The sequence below is a fragment of the Leptonychotes weddellii genome, chromosome 12 (assembly GCF_054177405.1).
Source record: "Leptonychotes weddellii isolate Sample4059 chromosome 12, ASM5417740v2, whole genome shotgun sequence".
NCBI classification, from domain to species: Eukaryota; Metazoa; Chordata; class Mammalia; order Carnivora; family Phocidae; genus Leptonychotes; species Leptonychotes weddellii.
In genome coordinates this window covers 21,003,265-21,027,855 of record NC_138380.1, presented here as the reverse complement: position 1 = coordinate 21,027,855, position 24,591 = coordinate 21,003,265, and the positions used below count along the sequence as shown (strand labels likewise).

General features: G+C 46.2%; 1 protein-coding gene across 1 annotated transcript; it reads left to right on the top strand.

Annotated features, from left to right (window-relative positions):
• Nucleotides 1–8,573: 8,573 nt before the first annotated feature.
• On the top strand, nucleotides 8,574–24,414 carry GARIN1B (golgi associated RAB2 interactor 1B). The gene is made up of 7 exons (XM_081800137.1): nucleotides 8,574–12,012; nucleotides 13,623–13,807; nucleotides 14,903–15,155; nucleotides 17,525–17,646; nucleotides 20,032–20,069; nucleotides 22,813–22,982; nucleotides 23,766–24,414. Exons 1-6 carry the CDS (start codon nucleotides 11,764–11,766, stop codon nucleotides 22,980–22,982), a joined length of 1,017 nt encoding a protein of 338 aa, XP_081656263.1. The 5' UTR covers nucleotides 8,574–11,763; the 3' UTR covers nucleotides 23,766–24,414.
• Nucleotides 24,415–24,591: the final 177 nt, after the last annotated feature.

Here is a 24,591-nt window from a genome sequence, read left to right as displayed (position 1 = left end):
TACGATGCAGAATCTCGAAAGGTCAAACCATTCTCAGCTCTGATTATCATGCATAACTATGCTTCTGGTCCTTGAGTGCCCCCAGAATTCTCTTTTTTTCCACTGAGATTACAGAGCCCATTCGCTAGCTTGAAGAGAGCCTCTTAAACATTCTAGTGCTTTCTCAAAACCTTGAAGAGATGTGCAAGTATTCAGGACCTTCTAAAGGGGCAGTGTCAGGCAAGGGCAGCCGTAGGTACATGATAGATCCAAGTCAACTTTCTTGTCTCCCAAAGGCTTTGAATTCCTTTTTCTACATCGCTTCAAGGAATTTCTGGCCACTCATTGTTCTCTAATGTGAACCAGGTTGAATCCAGCTTTGCTGCAGCCAACACAGCAAACTGTAAGAAATAGACAGCGCTATGAGAAATAGCACAATTATGATGTAATCTCTGGTGAGAGCATCCACATCAGTAAAATCAGCCCTCCCTAAAAGTATGCTCTCCCTTCTTGATGGAGTGCCTTAAAAGTTATTCTCATCAGTATTCGCAGACTTTACATACAGAAATTGTCCAATTCCTTCAATATGTTTTCCTGGGTGAATACTTTCTCTTCCCTGTGCTGATTCCCATACTTAACGTACTCACACCCGCTGGGGCATTGTGGCAATGAATTCTGGTTACTGGCCTAGTAACACGGAGGGGAATGTTCAGCACCCTCCTGCAAGGAGGGAAAGGCTTCCTCTCCCATGGGATGGGCAGCGGGGAGTGTTCAAAAGGACCAGAGGTTTGGGTCTTTCGGGTCTTCTCTGCTATCCCTGTTGCAGTTGATGGAATCTCTCCTGTTACATTGTGCCTCTTTTACACAAGAGACTGGATGGAAGCTGTGACCTCGACAGCCTTCGTAATTCAACAACCGAGACCCAAATCTCAATGTTTTTAACTTTTGTTTTTTGGGGTTTTTTTAAGAGTTTTATTTATTTATTTGACAGAGAGAGAGAGAGACAGCAGGAGAAGGAACACAAGCAGGGGGAGTGGGAGAGGGAGAAGCAGGCTTCCTGCAGAGCAGGGAGCCTGATGTGGGGCTCAATCCCAGGACCCCGGGATCATGACCTTAGCCGAAGGCAGACGCTTAACGACTGAGCCACCCAGGCACCCCTAACTTTTGTTCTTTTTAAGTTACTCAGTGTCATCATAAGCACCCATTTTTTTTTTAAGATTTTATTTATTTTTAAGAGAGAGAGAGAGATCATGAGTGGTGGGGGGGCAGAGGGAGAAGCAGACTCTCTGCTGAGCAGGGAGTCCAGATGCAGGACTCGATTCCAGGACCCTGGGATCATGACCTGAGCAGAACCGACTGAGCCACCCAGGTGCCCCGAAGCCCCCATTGTGCTCCAGTGTCCTGGAATTCATTCCCTTTATATTGTCAAAGGAAGCAAGCACCTAGTTGCAGCAGATACCCTCTGTCATCAAATGGTCCTAATTACCACCAACTGGTCATTTAATGAGCCGTGGACCACTGACAGTCAAGTTCTCACCCCAGCATATAGATGGAATCTTGCTGCATTCAATGCTATCTTGTTGGGGTAATAAACTCCCTGGGGACCTATAACCTGCAACCCCCTCTCTGGTACCAATCTGTATATTGGAGTTCTTCAGGTGCAAGCAACAGGGATGACTCTGAGGCAGAAAGAGCTTGGGTTGTGTGTCCTGTCCACTTGAGAACGGCTTGCAGAATCAGAGAGGCCGTTGAAGAAATGGGGAAGGCTGGAAAGGGCAGACCCAGGGCAACGCCCAGGGCATGGATTTAACCTACACTCTGTTTGGGACGCTCGCTGTACTGAATAAGTGGCTGCCATATTCTCTGTCCTTGTGTTTATCCATTTTACACTCAATGTTCCTGGAATCCTAGCTTGAGCCTTGGGCCTCCGTGTGCCAGTCATCTTCCCTTCTCCCTCCAAATCCACTCCTCCTTTCTCCCTGTTCTCCATGACCCAGAACTCCTCTGGTTCCTGCCTCTTCTCTAAGCTGATCCGTCTAGGCTACATCGAAGGGCCCATTGCCTCTGGAGTCCAGGTGGGTTTGGCCGGTGGGAAGTCCAGGTAGGAGATCAGAAGGAGAGAGGAGAATGGGGTGAAGACAGTGACTCCTTGCCTTGTAGTCACAGAAGGTGTGATGTAGGAAAGATGTTAGGGTTTGGAGCTGATGGTCAAGAAAGAATTCTTGAGACATCTTTGGTGCAAAAAGGTGGTGTTATTAAAGCCCCAGGACAGGACCTGTGGGCAGAAAGAGCTGTACTGGGGTCCCAAGGAGTGGCTGATTATATACTCTCAGGTTGGGAGGGGGTTAGGGATAGCCTAAGTCTCTAAGGAATTTTGGAAGCAAGGTGTCCAGGACCTTGAGGAGGCTAGCTATTGTTGGGAAAAGGTCACTTATTACCATCTAATGAAACCTTAGTCATGAAACCCTTCAGATGTATATCAGTGAGTCGTATGCTTGGGGGATGATTGCCAACATGTGTCTTGGGGGGTAGAGATAAAGGAAGTTTCCAAAGGAACTTTTACATGTTAAAGTAGACTCACGGGATCTTGGTGGTCGTGCTAAGATTGACTTTTGCCCTTAGCAAAGTACTTAAATGGAAGCAGCTGAGTACCTAGAGGAATGTCACTCTGCCTGTTTCAAGGACTTGTCGGTGGGCTATAGGTAGTAAGGAAATTTAATTTTTCTTTTGCCTTTGTTTCCCACATCAAGGTGGGCTGTGTCCCTGAACAGAAAGAAACTGCTTGGTTCATGGTGGCCTATTCTACTCAACGCTTTCCTAGTTCCAGAACCACTCCCTCTGCTAACTCTTCAGGTCCCTTGTAAGCACTTAGCTGAATTCTCTATACTGAGCAGGAATATCATCCCCCTTACTCCTGAAGTTTCCTCTCGGTACGTTTCCATCCACGGACCCTCACCCTGTTCCAGAGCCATGACCAGGCTGCCCTGGCTACATGACCCTTGCTGGGCTTTCTTCCAGTCTGTTGCTTCTCTTTTGGCTCCTGCCTATCCCCCAAGCCTGGTTCCCTTAACTTCCATTTGTGGTAAAGACCTGCCAATAGTTTTCCGATGAATTCCCTGTGGCTTAGGTTGACCTGTCAGTTTCTGTGCCTACAACCATGAAGTCTAACTGATGTGGTGCTGTTCCCAGAAAAGTGGATGCTGTGTAGGCAAATATATCAGCCATCGGTATCTTAGTCATTTGTGTATCCTCCAGTGTCTGGGGCCTGCTAGACACCTAATTAAAGGGTGTTAAATAAACCCATTTCTGCCACAGCCGGCTCTGGTGCCCCACAGTGTCCTTCCCAACCCCCCATACCTCCCAGCACGGAAGAAACTATGGCCTTTGCTGAATGGATTTATCATTAAAACTGAGGTCTCAAACTCTTTCTTTCTTTTTTTTTCAGAAACTATTTCTTAGGTGAAAATCACATCGCATAAGGGATTAGTAAAGCTTTTAATAGCCAATAAACACACAATTTAAAAGAGAAAAGAAACAAAACATTGTGATCCAGAGTCAATTAGAGCCCACCAGAATAGGACATCTGCGAAAACAATCGCCAAAACAATGTAAGAATGCATCTTAAAGTTTCGGAAATGGAATTCAGAGAAAATGTCCTCAAGGAATAATACCAAGACAGACCCACTTGAAATGTGCGATGGACTGAGATGAAAGCCTCACAAATGCCCTTATAAATCTTAAGAAAAATAACAAACGGCTGGTCAGTTAAGACTCTAGTGTTACTGGGCGCCTGGATGGCTCAGTCAGTTGAGCGTCTGCCTTCAGCTCAGGTCATGATCCCGGATTGAGCCCCACATGGGCTCCCTGCTCGGCTGGGAGTCTGCTTTTTCCCCCTGCCCCTCACCCCTCATGCACGCGTGCTCTCCCTGTCTCTCAAATAAATAAATCTTACAGGAAAAAGAAAGACTGTAGTGTTATTGATGAGACAGCAGGTAGAGGAAGCAGAGATCTCGGGGACACGGGAAATGTAGAAATGAGTGGTCCTGACCTGCATCCTGAGGGTACCAAGGGATTCCCTGAAGAACTCTCAGAACCAAGGGCCTTTGATTTAGAAAACACAACAAAACACAGAGGTCTTATCTTCAGCAAGAATCCCCCTGACTTCTGAGATTTCCTCAGTGATTTTCCATCTGGAGGACCGCCCCCCCCCGCCGTCCTGCCCCTGGGCTATACATTCCCACTTGCCCCCAGCTGCATTGGGAGTTGAGCCCCAGGCCTCTCCCCACTGCAAAATTCCATCACAATGGTCCCTCTACCGATTGTGATAGCCTCCCCCTTCCCCACCCGACGCAATAAAGTCTTCCTTACCCTGCGTAAAAATCAAACCAAAACAGAAAACAACCGGGAAGCCCACAAGGGTTCAATCTTGAGAAATCCACAAGACTGTGGTTTCAAAACAGGGAAACAACAACTGGGAGTGGTAAAGCTTCATAAACAAGCATTTAAAAATGAACGTTTAGAATTCTTAAGGCTAAGGCCACTTACAGAAGCTATAACTTGAATGGAAACAGCCCAAAATAATCAATCTAGAGATGTTTTCAGAGGGGGCTGTTCTGGTTTCTGCTCTGTCTCGGACTCCTGCCTGACTTAGGATAGATTAATTTCCCCACTGGGGATGTGGATAATGTTTCTTTTTAATTAACACTAAAAATTCTAATTATGCCCAAACAAAACACTGGTTTTGACTGTTAATATTTGCAATAGGAAACATACCACGTGTCCATGACATGCAAAGAAATAGTCACAGATGGTTTATTCTAAAATGGTTTTACAACCCCCTGAAGTCTCAGGCACTTTGCCTTGCAAAAGAAGGAAAGGAATTTCTGTCACAACCATTCCCTCCCTTCACTGCCATTCAAGGGATATACCTAGATGCAAGAAGAATGTGACAGCTAGTGGTATGAAATTGTCACACACGCGCCCTCAGGACGTTCCATCTGTAAATGCTTTGCATTTTTAAAAGTGTCTCCTCATCAGCAATCAAATGTGATTCTCATAATTGTATGAGATGGCTGCTATTATGAACTATACTTCACAGAGGAGAAAAGTAAAATCCAGAACAGCTTGGCAGGAGCTTCAGGCAGCTCGTGATTCTCAAAGTCCAGAGGGCAGGAGGACAAGAGCCTCTGGGCATCTCCTCACAGGCGTCCGTCCCCATCGTGCCCGTTCCTGTCAGCGTCCTCATGGAGACCTTTGGTTGCAGGCTCAGCGCAGCCAAGTTGCTAAGTCAAGGTGCCCGCCAGCCCCAAGAACGCGCTTGCTTTCATACGTCTATGTAGCAGAGCGGATAACTGCCACCAGGTGGCGCCCCACCGCGGCTGGGACCCCAGGGCTGGGGATTGGATGCGCAGCGCCCAGCCCCGTGGCGGAGCAGGCTTATCTCAAGCATTTCATTAACTTCACTGTAACACCATTCCATCCCGATTGACTATTTGGGACCCCACTTATCAATTTATAGTGGAGTTTTACTGTTTTCGAGTAGCCAATTCAATACACCTTTACAGGTCTTTTTTTTTTTGTAATTTTTTGGTAACTACTGCATTCTGGGTACAAGTTTCTGATTATATTTCATTTCAACCTCTAATAGAGTCATGCACCAGCATTTATATATTGGAACATATATTATTTTATTATAGTTTTTTTTCTTTTATATCTAACTAGGCTAGCATATCGTCTTTAAAAGAATATATATAGGTAAGTTTTAATTGCTGAATGTTATTTCAGAATGGTAAAGGGGGAGTTACAATGTGTTAGTCATGAAAAGGGGATTTGGGTGTGACAAGGTTGAGAAGCACTGTATTGGAGCATTGACCTTTTCCTCAACATTGCCCTCCTGACTTTGATGATACTTTGACCACAACATTTAGCTTACTTCACTCTCTCCACTTTTTTTTTTTTTTACCCCACCTCACCCTGAGGCTGCTCCTCGAAGCTGCTTTGCTCTGCTGGTCCCACACTTGCGCCCCAGGACTATCCCAGCCGTGCCATCACCCCCTCCTGAGGCTCTCTCCCGCCCCCTCCCCAGCCCCACAGCCACATCCTGCCAATTCGATCTTCACCCCAACTCACTTCTCATCTCCAGTTTCTTCTGGACTGTCTGTCCAGTGAGGAGGACCTGGGCTATGCTCTCTCCTGGCAGTGTTTAAAATGTCTTCTTCTCTAGTTGGGGGTATATCGTGTTCTCATGGGGTAATCTGTCAATTGAGCCTGAAGATCTGAAAAACAGAGAGCCCAGCTGAGCTTTTCTGCTTCTCCTGAGGTAGTGCTGTGATCAACAGGGGCTTCTCCTCTTGCAGATTTCTCTCTTGTTTTCTCTGAGCTGATTACTCACTCCCTCACGCTGCCTCCCTCCAATTTGGGGGGACGGATAGGAGTAGGTGTGGGTAATTTGTGAGAACACACACAATTTTATTGAATAGCTTTCCTTCTCTGTTATCAGACCATACCCAGATTTTCTGTTCTATTTTTTGGCCATGACTTAACCTCTTGTTAGGTTGCTACTAGTTAGATTTTGGGCATTAAAAAAACTATTAATGTATTTACTGTGGACGTCAGAGGGAGTAATTCTGTGACCTGGCTTCTTTGCAGAGGCTGCTGATTGTATACTGATAGCCTTCATCCTTAATTAATAAATAACAGGACCCCCCAGTTCTAGGTGGGCTCATGGCCATCCAGCTAAAAGCTACATTTCCCAGCTTCCCTTGCACCTGGGTGTGGCCATGTGACTGAATTCCGACCAATGGGATGTGAGCAAAAGTGATTATGCCATTTCTAGGTCATGCCCTTAAAAGGAATGAATGTGCCCTCCTCTCCCCCCTTCCCCTTCTCACTGGCCAGTATGCAAATGTGATGGCAGGAGCTGCAGCAGCCACCTTTAACCCAGAGACAGAGAGTGCCATATTGACAATGGCAGAGATACTCCACCGGCTCAGGACTGCCTATCTTTGGACTACTGTGTAAGAGTGAATCAAAATTCTATTTTAAGTCACTATATTTTGATGTCTTTTGACTACCTAGACTATAAGTAATTCATATAAGCCTCATGCCATTACCTTTACCCAGGAGCCTGAAGTTATTTGCACTTATTTGTGTTTTCTTATTTCAAATTGTACGTTCTGTGTCTTCCTTTTATAAAAAATTAAACTGTTAGCTAGTAGTCTAATTTTTTTTCCCAAGAACCAGCTTATGGATTTATTTATCCCAGTGTGCTTAGTATTTTAAGATTATTTTGGCTTCCTTTACACTTGAATGGAGTCATTCAATGTAAATCCCATTTGTGGAATTATTGGGTCATATCCTTTCTCCTCAACATTCTTTCACATCGTTCCATTGTCTCATGCCATCTAAAGTTGCTGAAGTCTGGGCGCCTGGGTGGCTCAGTTGGTTAAGCGACTGCCTTCAGCTCAGGTCATGATCCCAGGGTCCTGGGATCGAGTCCCATGTCGGGCTCCCGGCTCAGCGAGGAGCCTGCTTCTCCCTCTGACCCTGTCCTCTCTCATGCTGTTTCTCTCTAGCTCACTCTCTAATAAATAAATAAATAAAATCTTAAAAAAAAAAATAAAGTTGCTGAAGTCTGAAAAAAGTCTCATTTTATTCCTTTGGTAGATTGTCTGCTGCTTCTATCTGGATATTTGTAGTAGGATGCTTTTGTTGTGCCTAAGATTTAGGAACTTCACAAAAGCTATATTGGTCTCAGTGGTTTCTTTACTCAGTTTACCTGGAATAGAGTAAATCTGTTTGTGTGCCAGATTGGGTCTTTTGTTTCAGAAATGGCTTTTTCTTTTATGTTTTTGACTACTTTTTCAATTCCATTTTTTCCCTCTTCATCAGGGACTCTAGCTGTATGTTGGGTCAACATAAATGTCTCTCATAGCTATCATTTTCTTTCCATTCTCTTTGTCTCTTGCCCTTCTTTATTGTACTTTGTGTGATAGTCTCTGACCTGCTAACCATGTCACTGACTCGGTTTGCTGTCATGTCACCTTGTGGCTTCTAATGTGACTGTCAGATACTGAGTGGGTTTTTCTTCTTTTTTTTCCCCTTACCTCATCAGGTCCCCTTTTCATCTTATTTTGGTATCTCTGATTTTGTTTGTTTGCTTGCTTGTTTCATGAGAACTATAAGGTCCCCTGAGAGTACAGAGAGGATTCTTGTCAAGGACTTTATTCTATTTCCTGGGATCATTTTTCTTCAGATATACATTCTTTCCATGTATTTTCCTATGGACATGCTTTGAGAGAGAAGGGTAATATCTTACATAGATCCCATGGTAGCTCTTTACTAAGAAATAGTGACTATTTTAATTAAAAAAAATACCTGAATCCATCAGCCCTTTATTTATTTATTTTTTAAAGATTTTATTTATTTGTCAGAGAGAGTGAGAGAGAGAGAGCACAGCAAGGGGAGTGGCAAGCAGAGGGAGAAGTAGGCTCCCCACCAAGCAAGGAGCCTGATGTGGGTGGGACTTGATCCCAGGACCCTGGGATCATGACCTGAGTCGAAGGCAGACGCTTAACCAACTGATCCACCCAGGTGTCCCTCCATCAGCTCTTTAGATATAAATTCTATTTCACAGGAAAAATAGTAGCTAGACAAGCAAACTGAACACCACAAGGAAGTAACCAGACAGATCCGGAAGGTGAGATATTCTGTAGGACAACTACCTCAATTGCTTCCACTAGTAAGTGTCCTAAAAAAGGACTGTACTAGATTAAAATAAACTTAAGGGGAATGTGTGGTCCTGGATTGAATACCGATTTGGATAAATCAGTTGTAAGAATAATTGGAGTTAATTGGAGAAATTTTAATATGGCCTAGAAAGTAGGTAAGATGAGACAAGAGAAAAGTATACCAAAATACAAAGGTAGAAAGTGTTGGCTAAATAATACAGGTTATAAAAAAGTTATAAACAATTTTTAGAGCATAATCTCTCTCTCTCACTCTCTCACACACACACATACACACATACATGGTTGTTGCAGTGATGTTCTCTGGGAGGTAAGAATATGCTGTTTGTTTTTTAAACTTGTCTCTATTTTCTGATGTTCTACAAGCACATGTCCTGCTTATGTAATAGTTTTTTGTTTTTTTTTTTTAAATAGTGACACAGATTTAAATGGGACAGATTTGCCTTGAAGATAATAAAGCTTATGCTTTAGGGCCCTTTGTTCACATGGAAACTTCCAAGGCCCTAGGAGGGCTTCTGGCAATTTTGTATCACATTTTTGAGGGGATTTTTTATTTGTTATGTTTTAGAAATGTTTTACTGTAGTAAAATAGACATAAAATATACCATTTCAAGCAGACAATTCAGTGGAATGACGTACATTCACACTGTTGTGCACCCATCACCACGCCCCACCTCCAGAACTTTGTCATCTTCCTGAACTAAAACTCCCTATTGCCCCATCCATCCAGTATTTTTATTTTTAAGTGTCTCCAAAATTGTGTACGCTTTAAGCGCCACAGCACCCTGGTCCAGCCCCAACTGACAATCAGATATCCTGGTCACTCCTGAGCAAGCTTTGAAATGATATTTGACACTAGTAAGTGATTTTAGCCTCAAACCAAAGTGCTACCAACATTGCCAAGGGGACAAGATCAGCAGAGGAGCAAGAGAAGCAGACTCCCCACTGGGCAGGGAGCCCCATGTTGGGCTCCAACCCAGGACCCTGGGATCATGACCTGAGCCGAAGGCAGACACTTAACTTACTGAGCCACCCAGGAGCCTTGTATCAGCAAGTTTTAAGCCTGACTCAGTATGACAGAAAACCCAAATTTATTTCTCTGATACATAAAAGAAGTCTGGAGGTACACAGTCCAGGCAGGACTAGTATGGCAGTTTTATGATCATCAAGGAACTGCAGCCCTTTTATCTTGCCATGCTACTGTCAGTAGAATGCTACTTCATGGCCCAAAGGGGCTGCTCAAGCTCCCACTGTCAAGTCTCTATTCCAGCCAGAAGGAAAAAAATGAGTGAAAAAAGTATGCCCCTTCCTACAATGTTTCCTCACCACAGATGCACGGTGGGCTTACATCTCTGTGGCCACAACATAGTCACATGGCCTTACCTAGCTGTAAGGGAGGCCAGGAAATGTAATTTTTATTCCAGAAAGTTGTGCCCAACTAAAGATCAGACATTCCATCATTAATAAAGAAATGGAGAGCATGGATATTGAGAAAGGCAGCTAAGCATCTGTCAAATAGTTTTTAAAAAGATTCAGTGTGCTAGTTTTTGAGGTTTGATGGGGGCAAGTAGGAAAAGACATTTGACTATTGCTTAGGATTTTGTTTAGAGCCGAAAGCTCATTTCCTCACAATTAACTTTCTAGACTGGGAGCTAAAGCCTCTTTCAATCCCACAGAAGTGGGCTAAACAGGCTTGCACAGAAAACAGGAAACATCATCTTCCCCACCGAAGGGGACTTTTGGATGTCTCAATGGCCAAATACATCCAAACCACATAGCTAGACCAATAGCTTGACTGTGGTGGGTAAGCTTTAACTTAAACCAGTGTGTTAGCTGCCATCACGTTTGGACTGTGTTGCTTCCAGAGAAATGGTAACCTCCGGACGGGGTCTCTTGACCCCCTCCTTAGAGACTATTCCATGGAGGACATTTGTCCCACGTGATAAACAAAAGAAAACGAGGAACAGGAATGCCACAGTTGCTTTACCAACTACGGAGTGGTTTCCAGTGCTTGAACCGGGCAAACTAGAAGCGGCCAGGTGAGGGGCGGATGGAATCAGATCAGCAGGGCCTCATGACCTTTCAGCTGCCTCTCTGACTTGCTAATGAAATAGAAAAATAAATCTTCATGCTTGTATATCGCATACACTGGTTGTCCAATTGCTTTTCTGAACTGATCACCTTTGATTTTGATAGATAATACATCGTTTAGCAAATTCCGGGATTTTGTCCAAATTAGAATACAATTTCTCCCCGAAGTGGCCTTGAACAGCGGTCAGCCTGCTTCCTTCTTTGTCCTTGACCTAGCCACTGCAGGACTTGGGCTCTTGCTTCTTCTGACTCCAGGATGAGCATGCTGTCACTCTCTGAGAAGGGGAACATTTTGGTGATCTAGCAGAACTGCCCTGTCGCAGTTCTAATCTTCTCAGCTGGGCACCCTCACAGAGCCAGCCTCTGGGTAAGAAACTAATTACTTGGACTCTTCCTTCAGTTTGACCTCCTAAGGGAAATGGGCCTGCAGAAGTAACCACCCAGGCGTAGCAGAGCATGGAGCAGGGCCCAGCAATTCCTTCCAAAACGGAAAAGGCTCCTGCGGATAAACCGGTGTGTTTTGTGTTCCCGCCTCATGCACAGCTCGGAAAGGCTGGGTTTTAAATAGACAACAGCACATGAAACTGCTTGGGGTAGGTTGCATTAAGAGTAAGGGAGGGTTGAAAGGCAGGGAAGAAAACAGCCTCCCAGCAGCCTTCCTTCCTTGCTTCCTGCCTGGCTCACCCCTTTCCCAGCAAGCTCTGGGGGCCCTATGTCCCCAGACAGGGGCTGGGGAATATCAGGGCAGAAACAAGCCCTCTGGAGGCAAAGGGAGGCTCCTCTGCATTTCCCTTTCCTGCAGGCCTGCCCTGGTTTTTTCATGATGTCATCCATTCATCATTGTGAGCTGATTGGCGGTCCCAGGCCTTGGCTAGCTGCCCAGGGCCAGGAGGGAAGAGAGAGATACCAGGGCAAACTTGCAGCAGGCCCCTGAGCATGTGCGGAAATGTTGTCATCAGTTCCACAGAGAAAGACTCGGTGGAAATCAAAGAAGACAGTAAAAGTCACAAGATCTTTTCCAACCTTCCCTTCCCTGAATGCCTGGGAAGAAGTCAGGGGCCTCTTGCCTGTGGATGGGGAGCCAAACCCTGGAGTTGGCCTGGGTGTGGAGGAGGGACTGCTCTGCCAGATGCTTCATTCTCCAGAATTCAACCTATTTCCTGACTCAGTGGTGTTTGAAAGCAACTTTGTCCAGGTACTCTTGGGTCGCTCAGAATGGCACTCCTTGATTCTTCTCAACCTGTTCCCAAGATGTGACCAAGAGAGTCTGTCCCAGGGACTGGAGTGGAGTGAGAACTGGGGCAAGGAGAAGTCAGTGGGCCTGGAATGCATCTGACCCTGACCTTGCAGAGCCCCAGACAGGGCTTCTTCTGCAGACACTTGTCATCGTGGGGACAGAGGTCAGGAGTTCTCTGCTCTGAGTAGAGGACTTGGTATCTGAATCCCTCCATGTGCTTCCTTCTCCAGGGTGTCAGCCCAAAGAGGTGAACAAAGAGGCAGTGAAATGGGCTGCCCTTGGAGGGTTTGTAACAGAAATGCTGATTGGTGAAAGAACAGGAGCCGGGCCCCCGAGAGGGACCAGGGCTCAGAGTCTCTGCTTTCATGAGGTGTCACTGTGCAAGTGACCTGCGTGCCCCAAATCCCAGTTTCCTCTATTATAAAAGGGGTGGGACCAACCTGGTTGTTCTATGCAAACACAGGAAGCAAAGGCCCAAGTACAACGGGCACTCAGGGCATTTTTTTTTAAAAGACTTATTTATTTGAGAGAGTGCATGTGAGTGCACTGTGCAGAGGGAGGGCAGAGGGAGAGGGAGAGAGCAAGAATCTCAAGCAGACTCCCCGCTGAGCACAGATCCCACGACTGGGGGGTTGGGGGCTCCATCCCAGGACCCCAAGATCGTGACCTCAGCCGAAATGAAGAGTCAGCCGCTTAACCGACTGCACCACCCTGGGGCCCCTCTGTGCATTTTTGTTTCCTTGCCAGCCCTTCCTTTCCTCAGGCCAGGTAGAACCCAGAATAAACAGACCTTGGGAGCTGCAAGGGACCTCACAGTTCAGGGAAAGTGCAGGAGATAATAGGGCCCCTCAAAGAATGGCCTAAGGACAAATTTTTCAAAGAAAACCCAGGAAACAGTGTGGGGAAGAGTCACAGAAACGTGACACAGGTCCAGGAACTCCTGGGCTATGGTTCTTGTGGGCGATTGTTGATAGGAGGTAGTGTAAATACTCTTACCGTTGTTCAACCAACATAGGTTTAAAGATTTTATTTATTTATGTATTTATTTGACAGAGAGAGACAGTGAGAGCAGGAACACAAGCAGGGGGAGTGGGAGAGGGAGAAGCAGGCTTCCTGCCGAGGAGGGAGCCCGATGCAGGGCTCGATGCAGGGCTCGATGCAGGGCTCGATGCAGGGCTCGATGCAGGGCTCGATCCCAGGACCCTGGGATCATGACCTGAGCCAAAGGCAGACACTTAACAACTGAGCCACCCAGGCGCCCCACCAACATAGGATTAAACAGTGGGTCTCAACAAGCATTGATTTCGCCTGCCACCGCCAGGGGGCATTTGGCAACCTCTGGAGATATTTTTGATGGTCCCAACTTGGGCGGGGGGAAGGGATTGCTACTGGCGTCTAGTGGGTAGAGACGGAGGCTGCTACTAACCATCCTGCAGACGCCCCTGCCCCCAAACAAAGAATTAGCCAGCCCCAAATGTGAATAGGGCTGAGGTTGAGAGACCCCTCAGCTAGAATACACTGCTGCTTCTGCCAAATGCTCAGGCTGTGCCCATGGGGCTGCTTTGCAGGTCAGAAAGGGCAGGAACTGGATAGACATCTACAAAGCCTCCAACACCATGGCCCTTGGGGTAACCTCCTCCGTGCCCTGCCTGCCCCTTCCCAATATCCTCCTCATGGCTAGTGTCAAATGGCACCAGGGACAGAGCCAGACATGGAACAGACCATCTATGGCCCCAAACATCAAGCTGAAGAGGTAAGCAATACAGATGGGAACAGAGGACGAGTAGGGTGAGGGGTGGACCCAAAGTAGAGGCTGCTTTGTGACTCAACTCAAAGTAGGGAGAAACAGAGAAGTCGCTGGCAGTGACATTATTATTGTAGACAACAGCAGCCCGAGACAGAGGGTGCACTGGAAGCATTAGGCCAAGCTTGGGGGAGGGGGGCAAAGGGAAGTGTTATGCGGTCAGCAATGAGAAGCCAGTCAACATGACTTCTTTCCTTCCTGTTGCTCTCACCCCACTGAATCCATAGCAAATCTCCCTGCCTCGGGCTGAGGGGCAAGGAAACAGTGCGGTGCAGCCAATGGAGCACTGATTGGGAGACGCAGACTCTAGTCTTTGGTATCCAAATGACCCAAATAAGTTTTGAGTCTCAAGCTATTTGCCTCATCTCAGTTTGCCCGGGGTCAAATGAGCGGAACGAAGTCTCACTTAGAACTGTAACATACAGGAAACTCAGACTCCTCTGGGATGAAACAGCCCTTTCTGATGTTCGAATCTCTTCAAGTAATCTGTAGGATATCTCAAGAATCTCTAGAGATTCCCAGAAGTCCAGGCAAACCCTTCATTTCTCCATGTCAGCTTGGTGATAAACCTCACCTTTATGTTCTGGGTGTACCTATAGAAAGTACAGCCCAGTTTCTTGAACTCTAGCCCCTTTGGGAAGAGTAGTGAAAGCACTGGGGTCAATGAACAGACAAGCTGGAAGTTCCCTTTATACTGTCAAGAAGGAAACTGAAAACCCCTATGACCCCAGCCTCCTTATTCCAGGGCTAGCTCTCTCAGGCAGGATCCCAGGGAACACCAGCATGAGAATCATGGCAGATTTCAGGGCCACACCCCAGACCTACTGAATCTGAGTTGTAGGGGATATCTTGAGGTGTCTGCATTTTAAACAAGCGCCCCAGGTAAATCTGGTCTCCCCAGAGTTTGAGCACCACGGTGCTAAACATTCTCTCTCCTACCCCCAAAAACCTCAGTCCTGTAGGAGACACTCCTCATTTTAACGAAGTCAGGGTTGGATCAGAAGCCATAGGGTTGCCATGGTGTGTCTTCCCTTGTGGCTTCAGGATCCTCCCACTGAAGTTTGTGGAGTTCCAGGTCTGTGACCGGCTTCAGCGCATCCTGCGTTTGAGGACAGTCACCGAGAAGATCTACTACCTAAGGCTCCACCCTGACCATCCTGAGACTGTCTTCCACTTCTGGATCCGACTGGTTCAAATTCTGCATAAGGGCCTGTCCATCACCACCAAGGACCCTAGGATTCTTGTCACTCACTGTCTGGTACCCAAGAACAGCTGCAGCCCCTCGGGAGACTCTAACGTAAGTGGGCACCATTGCCACCTCCAGCAAAGGCCAGAGCTGAACTGTGGAGTTTAGGTGAGCTGGTATGTGAGCACCCTGTGAAGGTGATCCCTGCCTTAGGCCTTTGCTAATCAGCTTTATTGAGGTATAATTTACAACCATAAAACCCAGCCCTTTCAAGTATACAGCTCAACAGTCTCAGTAACTGTATAGAGTTGGGCAACCATTACTACCATCCAGTTTTAGAAAACTTCCATCACCCTAAAGATTCCCTTGTGCCCAGTTGCAGTCATTCAAATGTCCCTATTTCCTGCCCTAGGCAGCCTTTGATCTGTGTTCAGTCTCAATAAATTCATATTTCTTAGACATTTCATATAAATGAAATCCTACAACATATAGTCTTTTATGCCTGGCTTCTTTCCCTTAGCATGATGTTTTTCAGGCTCATCTATATTGTAGCATGAGGCCAACTCTGTGGCAGAGTCACAGACTATCCGTATTCCTTTTCATTGCTGAATAGCATTCCATAGTATAGACAGACCACATTTTGCTTGTCCATTCACCAGTTGGACATTTGCATTGTTTCCAGTTTTTGACTATCATGAATAATGCTGTTATGAACATTTGTGTACAAGTTTTTGCATAGATGTATGTTTCATTTGTCTTGGGTAGATTCCAAGGAATGTAATGGCTGGGTCATGGAATAAGTTCCGATTTACCTTTCATTTTTTAAAAATTTTTTAAAGGTTTTATTTATGTACTTGACAGAGAGAGAGCACACAAGCAGGGAGAGCGGCAGGCAGAGGGAGAGGGAGAAGCAGGCTTCCCGCCGAGCAGGGAACCTGATTCAGGGCTCGATCCCAGGACCCTGGGATCATGACCTGAGCCGAAGGCAGATGCTTAACCGACTGAACCACCCAGGCGCCCCTAGATTTAACTTTTAAAGAAACTGACAAACTATTTTTCAAAGTGGCTTACCCTTTTACCTTCCCATCAGCAATGCATGAGGGTTTCAGTTTCTCCATATCCTCACCAACCTTGTGTTTCTGCAATAAAAATTCCACCTGGTCATGGTATATATAATCCTTTCTATATGTTCCTGGATTCAGTTTGGTAGCATTTTGTTAAAGATTTTTGCATCTATGTTCATTAGCGATATTGGTCTGTAGTTTTCTTCAGAAATCTTTGTGATACCCTGACTTTGGTCTTAGAGTAGTACTAGCCTCATTGACTGATTTAGGAAGTGTTCTTTCCTCCTCTGTTTTCTGAGTTTTTGAAGAATTGGTATTACCATTAAGTATTTGATAGAATTCACCTGGGCATTTTTGCCCCAGGCCTTAAGATGTGACATCAGACCAATTTGAGCTGCAACGTAAACTCCATGAAGGCAAAGGGTTTTTCCCCATCTTCTTAGCTGTTATATCCCTAGTGCCTGGTACAATGCTGACATTCAATAAATAATGAATGAATGCATGAATGACTATGAGCAGCATGCACGGCTGGAGTACCTATGGGGGTATCACAGGCAACAGGAAAGAAAGCAATTTTACCCAAGTGTGAAAAGCAGCTCAACATAGGATTTTTCTTAGAGAGATTAATTTTTTTAAAGATATTATTTACTTATTTGAGAGAGAGAGCTCCAGCATAAGGGGCAGAGGGAGAGGGAGCCGACTCCCCACCGAGCAGGGAACCCAAGGCGGGGCTTGATCCCAGGACCCTGAGATCATCACCTAAGCTGAAGGTAGACGCTTAACTGACTGAGCCACCCAGGCGCCCAGATAAATTATTTTTTTAAGTATCTATTAAATTCCTACAACAGATATTTGATCCCCCTACCCTGAAATATAAAACCAAGTAGCAGAAGCTTTATTAAAGTTTATAGGAATAGGCTATTCAGGAACGTGTGAAGGTACGTTAATAAGAATAGATTATCTAGGGCACCTGGGTGGCTCAGTTGGTTAAGCGACTGCCTTCGGCTCAGGTCATGATCCTGGAGTCCCGGGATCGAGTCCCGCATCGGGCTCCCTGCTTGGCGGGGAGTCTGCTTCTCCCTCTGACCCTCCTCCCTCTCATGCTCTCTGTCTCTCATTCTCTGTCTCTCAAATAAATAAAATCTTTAAAAAAAAAAAACAAAAAAAGAATAGATTATCTACTAAATTATGTCTAAAGTTTTCAATGACAGTATTATCTTTAAGGCACTAAAGGATATTTATAACAATACAGGCGGTATGATCAGAGATGGCCTCAGAACGGCCTCTCCGAGCAGCTGACCCATCAGCCCAGAGGAACAGCTCGAGTTCCAACACTTTCAGGTCTGGACCGTGATTAGGAAAATGCAGAGACCCTAAGGCCTTAACCACCTGGCTTTGCTTTTTCCCTCCATCTAGTCAGTAGAGAAGAAACCCCAAGCCTCCCAGCCCAGCGAGAGCCTCATGCAGCTGATGGCCAAGGGGGAGAGTGAGGCGCTCTCTCAGATTTTTGCCGACCTGCGCCAGCACAATGAGTTCAGGTACATGCCTTAAATCAGGCCAGCCTGACCTCCCTGCTGCAGCCCAGATGGCCTGGGCTGTAAGATCTAGAAACCAAGTCACTTGGAAAAGGAGCAGAAGGAGGAGCATGAAATGCTTGCTACCACTCAGGATCCAGGTTTTATCCTCGACTCAGAGTAACCTTTCACCAGTTCTCTTTGCCTTAGTCTCCTCCACAAAGCAAGCACGGAGGCTCGACTCCAGAGGAATGTTGTACAAAATAAGAAGTAACTCGTCAATAATAAGAATAAGATAGTAGCACAGGTGGGAAAGGAAAACCCAATTTCTAATCCTGTTCCTAGTTCTTACAGAGAAATAACTAAAACATTGTCTACTCATTGAGTTCATTTACCCATTCACCTGGCCTCTGCTTGGACTTCAGGGAGCTTCTGCGGTTGCTTTCTAAATGTATAATCCGTTCTGGAAAGCTCCATTGTACAGGCCCATCTTCTCCATGCCTGAGGAAATGTCCTTGTATGTGCAGGTGCCTTAGGGTTGACAGGCATTGAGAGCAGTTAGACCACAGGGCACCACGACCAGAGCACAAAGGTAATGTGGGAATTGGGGTCTGGCAATCTTGATCTGTGGTTTAAAAGGAAAGGGAGGACAGAAATAAGTTAGTAAATGTCACCAGAAGAGAAAAACCAGGTGTTAGAAAGAAGAAGGTTTTTGTCACAATAGGGACCAGCAACGCAGAGACAGAACCAAAAAAAAAAAAAAAAAAAGAAGAAGAAGAAAGAAAGAAAGAAAGGCTTTTCCCCAGTGTTGGTAGTAAGCCAGCAGAGTTGGAGGGGGCAAGCTCACACAGCCCTGGGCCCAAGTCACTGCTCTGACTGTGAGCCTTCAGGCACATTGCTTTACTTTTCTGGCCCTAAGTGTTCAGATCTGCAAAATGGAAATTATGGTAGTGCCAACCTCATCCAGATCTTGTAAGATTAAATGAGCTCATACACAGCAGTACTTGGCATGCTCCTCAGCAGATTTAGGAAGGCAGACATAAGGAAATCCTCAATAAATATTAACTCGTATTATTAACTCAAGCGTGGGCTGGAAATAGAAAAGTATTCACACAAGAAAAAGACTTGTTAGTTGCCCATGGCCTAAGAATTTACATGGGAGGTTGTCACTTTGTATACATATCAGAGACTTAACTACAGAGTATAGTTAAGTAATTTCTGGGTAAGATGTCAATATTACTGAGCTGGAGACCCCTGGACTCTAATAGAGCAAGATATATTGAAGCAACTTATTGACCGTCTCAAAATCTGAAATCACGGATTTTTCTTTTTTTATTACTGTTTGAAGGATAGCTTCTGTTTATATTCATGGCCACCATTCAGTCACCTGGCCACCCCCAGCTACAAGGGAGCTGGGAAATGCACTCATCATTGTTCATAGCCATGTGCCTCACACAAAATTAGATGCTCTGCCCCCGAGGAAGGAGAGAAGAAGGAGACTGGGGGCCTGTTGGCAATCTCTGGCACAGGCAGCTTTTAATATTTCTGGAAGGTCAGAGGAGACTAAGACCAGAAGGAGAATAGGCTCTAACCAGATGAAGGGTGAAGAAAGCTGTAGAGGTTGAGGGATCAAATGAGGCTTCATCCTGAGGAAGAGACTTGGTGAGTTTAGAAAAAGGGAGGGAAGGCCAGTGGGGAAATGGTGGTGGTGGGAGGATGGAAGTAGAAGTGGGCAGGGCCGAGCCAGGGCCTGGGAAGCCATGGGCATGAATTAAGACCTTAGTGGAGTGGGAGCCTTAGTTGATTTGAAGGGAGGGAGCCTAGGTGTGAAGAGACCAGCCGGTAAGCTGGGGCAACCTAATCGGGGCTGTCGTGTCCCAGATGGATCGGAGGGCTGTGAGAAATAGGGGATAATGAATTTTTGCTTCACTGTTCTCTCAGTAATTGCTTTGGACAGACATTGGGTTTCTTCTCTTTAATTTCCTAGAACGAAGCCCTGAGTGATGGTTTCTCTCCTCATTCAGGCAGGTTCTAGTCTGTTTGCAATTATATCAGTTTTTGCACATTGTCAACAACAAGCAACTTACAGCAAATAAAATAAAAGGCTGAGACAAAGGACCAAACAGATGGAGTCGCACCCACTCTTCCTCAGCAAAAGCGGCAGCATGGGCTCAGCTCCCCACCCCGCCCCCCTCCACTTCCCCTTCCCGAGTTTTTTTCTGGTACTTTATTATGCAGCACACCCACCCAGTGTCGCCACAGTTGGCCTTTTTCATATTTATATCTGCCGCTAAAGCTTTTGCATGAAGAAAAATATAACTGGAAATAAGATTTGAAATGAGAATTTCATGCTCTGTTCTTTTCCTTTTGACCTTCATTTCCTTGATCCTGAAATGGCTGGAGTTCCAGGAGCAGCAAAAAGACACAGACCAAAAGGGACAGCTCAGGTAATGGAGGGCACAGGGCACCCATGTCTCAGAGAACTTTCTGCTCCACAGATGTAGGAATAAGTCCCCCCACCAGCTCCCCATCCCAGCTTTCCCGGATCTCTGTTGTCCTTCCTTATCTTAGTTTGAGTTCCTCTAGGCTCTTTGGCCACCATACTCAATTTGGCAGCAAGTCTTACCAATTTCTTTCTTTGAAATGTTTCTTGTATTCTTTCCTTCAGTTCTACTCCTGCAGATTCTACACTAACCACCTTATCACCGCATGCCTGGCCTGTACAGTAATCTTCTCTAGTTTATTCATTCATTTACTCATTCCAAAACATGCGGTGAGCACTTGGTAAGTGCCCAACACTGTTGAAGGCTTTGGAGTCACAATGAAGAAGGACACCATACCCCTGTGAAAGGGTTTATAATTTGATGGAGTCAGATGGGTAGATTCTGAAATCTCAAAACCTCTCTTTCTAGGCAACATTCAGAACTCATGCCTGGGGTCCCTCAGGAGCGTAGAGACAGGGGTCCCTCACTCCCCCCAGGAGGCTGTTTGGGAAGGCCCGGGGTCTGAGCTGAGGCATAGAGGATGAGTGCAGGCGGGGCTGACTGAAGCAGAGAAGGCAAGGCATTCTAAAAAGAGGCAGAGTCTGGGTGAAAGAGCATGACACATTCTGGAAAGAGCAGCCGGTTCCCTACTTATTGCCAGGTTCTAGTTTACCCCAAATCCACTCATTTTGGCATGCAGCACCCTGCAGAAACTTCCCTCTCTTCCCCATCTCACCCGAACACTTTCTCCCCCTCAAATAGACGCCCCTTGCCTCATCTTCTTCTCCAACCCAAATCTGCTCTAGTCAAGTATTCGCTATCCTTCCCTGTGCCTTATTCATTCCCTCTGCTCCCTTCCCCCTGATGCCCCACCCTCAATCCTACCTATCCTTGGTCATAACCTCTATGACATTATTCCCTACTTGTTTCATAGGCTTAAGTCTTATTTCTTCAGCCAATACTCATTCTTTTCATGCCTCTGAATTATCTGCAGTGGCAAGCACAGGGCTAGGAACCCAATGGGAGTTCAGTAAATATCCGTGTGCCACACCACTAATAAATTATTCCTCCAAATTGGTTCAGGAGGCAACCAGAATATCGTGTTATATTTAGGAATTTAGAGGAATGTGTAGATCGCAGAGAAGCTCTCGACTTTCATCCAAACCAGGGATTCCAACCCAAACGTCTGCAGGTGGTATGAATGGGTAGAGAGTCTAGGTGTCATGTAAGAAATGGTTGACTTTTCTCTCAACTCCATTGTAAGTTAAACACCAGCTAGGCTGACACTTGGTTTCAGCACTGAGGATGCAGTAGGAGGTGGTAGGGACGGTGGCGATGAGAAAGTGAAGGTTTCCATGAAGCCTTCAATTGTCACCATGCTGGAACACAGGCCTGGTGTTGCCAGATACTCTGATTTCTCAACAAAAGCCACAAATCTAGATTTTTATGTGACCTACCCCCTGCCCCATAAACACTAACACACAGTCTAGGCTGACACTTAGTGGGCAAACAAAACATATCTGGAGGCCAAATTCAGCCTGGAGGCTGCCAGGTCATTCAGCCCCTGTTCTAAATGGTGAGTAGAGCTGATGCTGGCCCACGTTTTCCCAAGCCTGAGAATGCGTTCTCATGTCATGTGACTGATAATACAATGATGATGCATTGTTTTCACACATACATTCAATCACATACACACTCAAAACACCCCATGAGATTATGGTTGAAGAAGACAGAGAATAAATCACATTTACTTCTAGGACTTGAGAGAACAGCCGGAATTTCAGAGTCACAAGGTATGTGGTGTCCTGACAACTACCACGCCCAAGCTGTCTTGAGGCTGATTTCAGTGAATTGTCCTAGAATGTTCTCAGGACCCTTCACTCTCCTTGTACCTGAAGGAACCTCTTTTTCCTCTTCGGTCCAGATAGTGTACCCTTTGAGTTTGGGAGGACAGTTATACCCCAGCCTCTGGGAACTTCTGGATGAAAAGAAAGAGAGAGCTACATTGGGAAAAACCAGGGTCCCAAGGCTTACCTGTGTGGCTGAACTTTTCAACTCCCCCATCAGTGGGTAGTGTGGCTCTACTTCAGTGCTTCCCAAACTATAATGTGCAAGCAGTCCCCTGGGGATCTTGTTAAAATGCAGATTTTGAGTCAGTAGGTCTGGATGGACCCAAGATTGTGCATTTCTAACATGCTCCCAGGTGATGCCAAAGCTGTTGGGCTGCAAGCCACCCTTTGAGTAGCTGAAGCCAAGTGGACTAAGAACAGGCTCTGGCTTAAGGCCATCTGGGTTCACGGCCATTGCCAGTTCAGCTAGCTGAATCTCTTCGGGAAATTCACCCAGTGATCCTCTCCAAGCATGTTAGTTCCCTCCTTTTACTGGCACTGCCTTGTTCAAAGGATATAATAGTTAAAACATGGGCTCTATTGCCTAACTGCCTGGCTTTGAATTCTGGCTCTGACTCCTCATTATGTGACCACAGGTAAGTGACTTTACCTCGCTGGGTCTCAGAATCCTAGTAAAATGGGGACTACAGCAGCGCTGACCTCTCAGGCTCCTTGTGAGAATTAAAAGAGCATTAAGGCGTGTGGTTGTTTGGAACTGTGCCTGGCTCATAGAAAGCACCCCACAAGTGTTGGCCATAACCTGTGAGACTGCTCTGTGAATTAAAGTTACAAACGAATGCATTCCCTTTATGACCTAGAGAAAGATACTCACAGTGAAGACGGCATCCCTTGCACCCGCGACCTCAGTTGGAGAGATTCGCTCACTTATGGAGAGTGGGAAAGAGAGAACCCCTCTGGGCCACAGCCCCTTTCACTCCTCAGCACCCTGGCAGCCTCCACGGGGCCACAGCTGGCCCCACTCATATAGGTACTGTGATGGGAATAATCTGATCGCCTTCATGGGACAGCCCTGGAGTTCCATCTCAGGCTTGGGTTCAGGTCCTAGGGGCCTGGGGGTGATTCCAGGAGGCTGTGAGTGGGAGTGGGGGGTGCCAGCCAAAGCCACCTCAATTCTCTCTGTTCCTGCTCTGTTCTTCTCTACCTCCAACTGGGTTGAGTGAAACCCTAAATGTGGCAGCTCCAGAGCCCCTAGAGGCTCCTAGGACCTCTTGCCAGGGGCCCTGACAGGACAGAGACCTGGACAACACTGTTGTGGCTAGACCTGCTTCCTCCCTGCTGTGTGGGAGGGGCTGCCTCCTCAGCCGAGTGCCTCTGGACTCTTCCTTTGAGGGAGTGGGAAGCTGGCTTTCCCTTTTCCTTTCCAGAGCTCTTAGGGAGCCCCAATCTTCTGTTGCAGAGAGTGAGAAGGAACTAGGCCAGAAAGGGTCGGGTGGGGATGATCCTTCTCTGGAGCCCAGCCCTTATATTTCCATGTGCCACAGGCTCGTCCACCCATCCATATATTCATTTAGCAAATATGCATTAAGTACTTCCTATGTGCCTCTGCCTGACCAGAGAGAGATCCCTAAAGAAGGTAGGAGTGGTTTGTGTTTTCTCAAGTCAAATAATATTAATAAACCACTAACTCTGACAAGACACCTGTTATTAATAGTTGACAATTAAAAAATTACCTTAAGTATCTATGTGTCCACAGAAGAGCTTTTTAGGCAAGTTATATCTTATTGGACATTCTTCTCTCCTACATTAACAGGAAATTCTATTTGAACCACCTTTTCGCACTGGGGAGAATCTATGCAGCCCTCGCCAACGCCACTCTGCAGCATTCAGCTTTCTGAGGGACTCTGTCTGGATGTAGGGGAGGAGAAAGCTACAACTAAGGAAAAACTAGACTCATCTCACGCTGATAGCATAGCCTTTCCCTGGAGAACCACCTGGGAGCATGGCTCCGGGTAAGAGCATTATTCCAGCATCATTCCAGTACGTAACTCTGGGTCCGTGCCACTACCCATCACACCTTGCCTCCGTTACCACCACCAGGGCAGGCACAAGAAGATGTGCTCTCAGAAGGGCCGCGGACAAGAGATGGAGAGAAGGAAGGAAAGGGAGGCAGGACCAGAGGAGAGGGGGACGAGAAACAAAATGGCGGTGAAGAGCAAGGGGAGGGAGAAAGTCAGAGAAGAAGGGAGATCTCACAGAGAGGTGGTAAGAAAACAGAAGGGACCTGAATGAGAAGCTGAAAAGGACAAGAGAAGACATACACCACTGAGAGATGCCTCATGAAGCTTCTATTTATCTAATTTAAAACTTGAAAGTAAGGCCATATACCCAACAAATGTGTTTTCTTCTCTGTGCCAATTATTCTGGATAACTGTGAGGGGCTAAAAACTAATTCCAGCCAAGGGCCTCTCCTGAAGTTTCATTTTTTCCCCCAGTTTGTTGTTGTTGTTGTTTGTTCCTCTTTTGATTCAAGCTTTGTGCCTTCTTCCTTAGCACATTCCCTAACTTGGACTTGCTAGCCTGGCCCTGGTATTTCAAATGAAGGTTTGGGTTTGAGGCTGCAGAAAGGTTCCTGCAGG

Bases quoted from the DNA above. Each gene is read 5' to 3' on its own strand.
- GARIN1B (XM_081800137.1), top strand. From the start codon at position 11,764: ATGTTGTCATCAGTTCCACAGAGAAAGACTCGGTGGAAATCAAAGAAG. The intron at 12,013-13,622 runs GTACTCTTGGGT...GCTGCTTTGCAG, and splicing joins TTGAAAGCAACTTTGTCCAG to GTCAGAAAGGGCAGGAACTG. The intron at 13,808-14,902 runs GTAAGCAATACA...TTGTGGCTTCAG, and splicing joins CCAAACATCAAGCTGAAGAG to GATCCTCCCACTGAAGTTTG.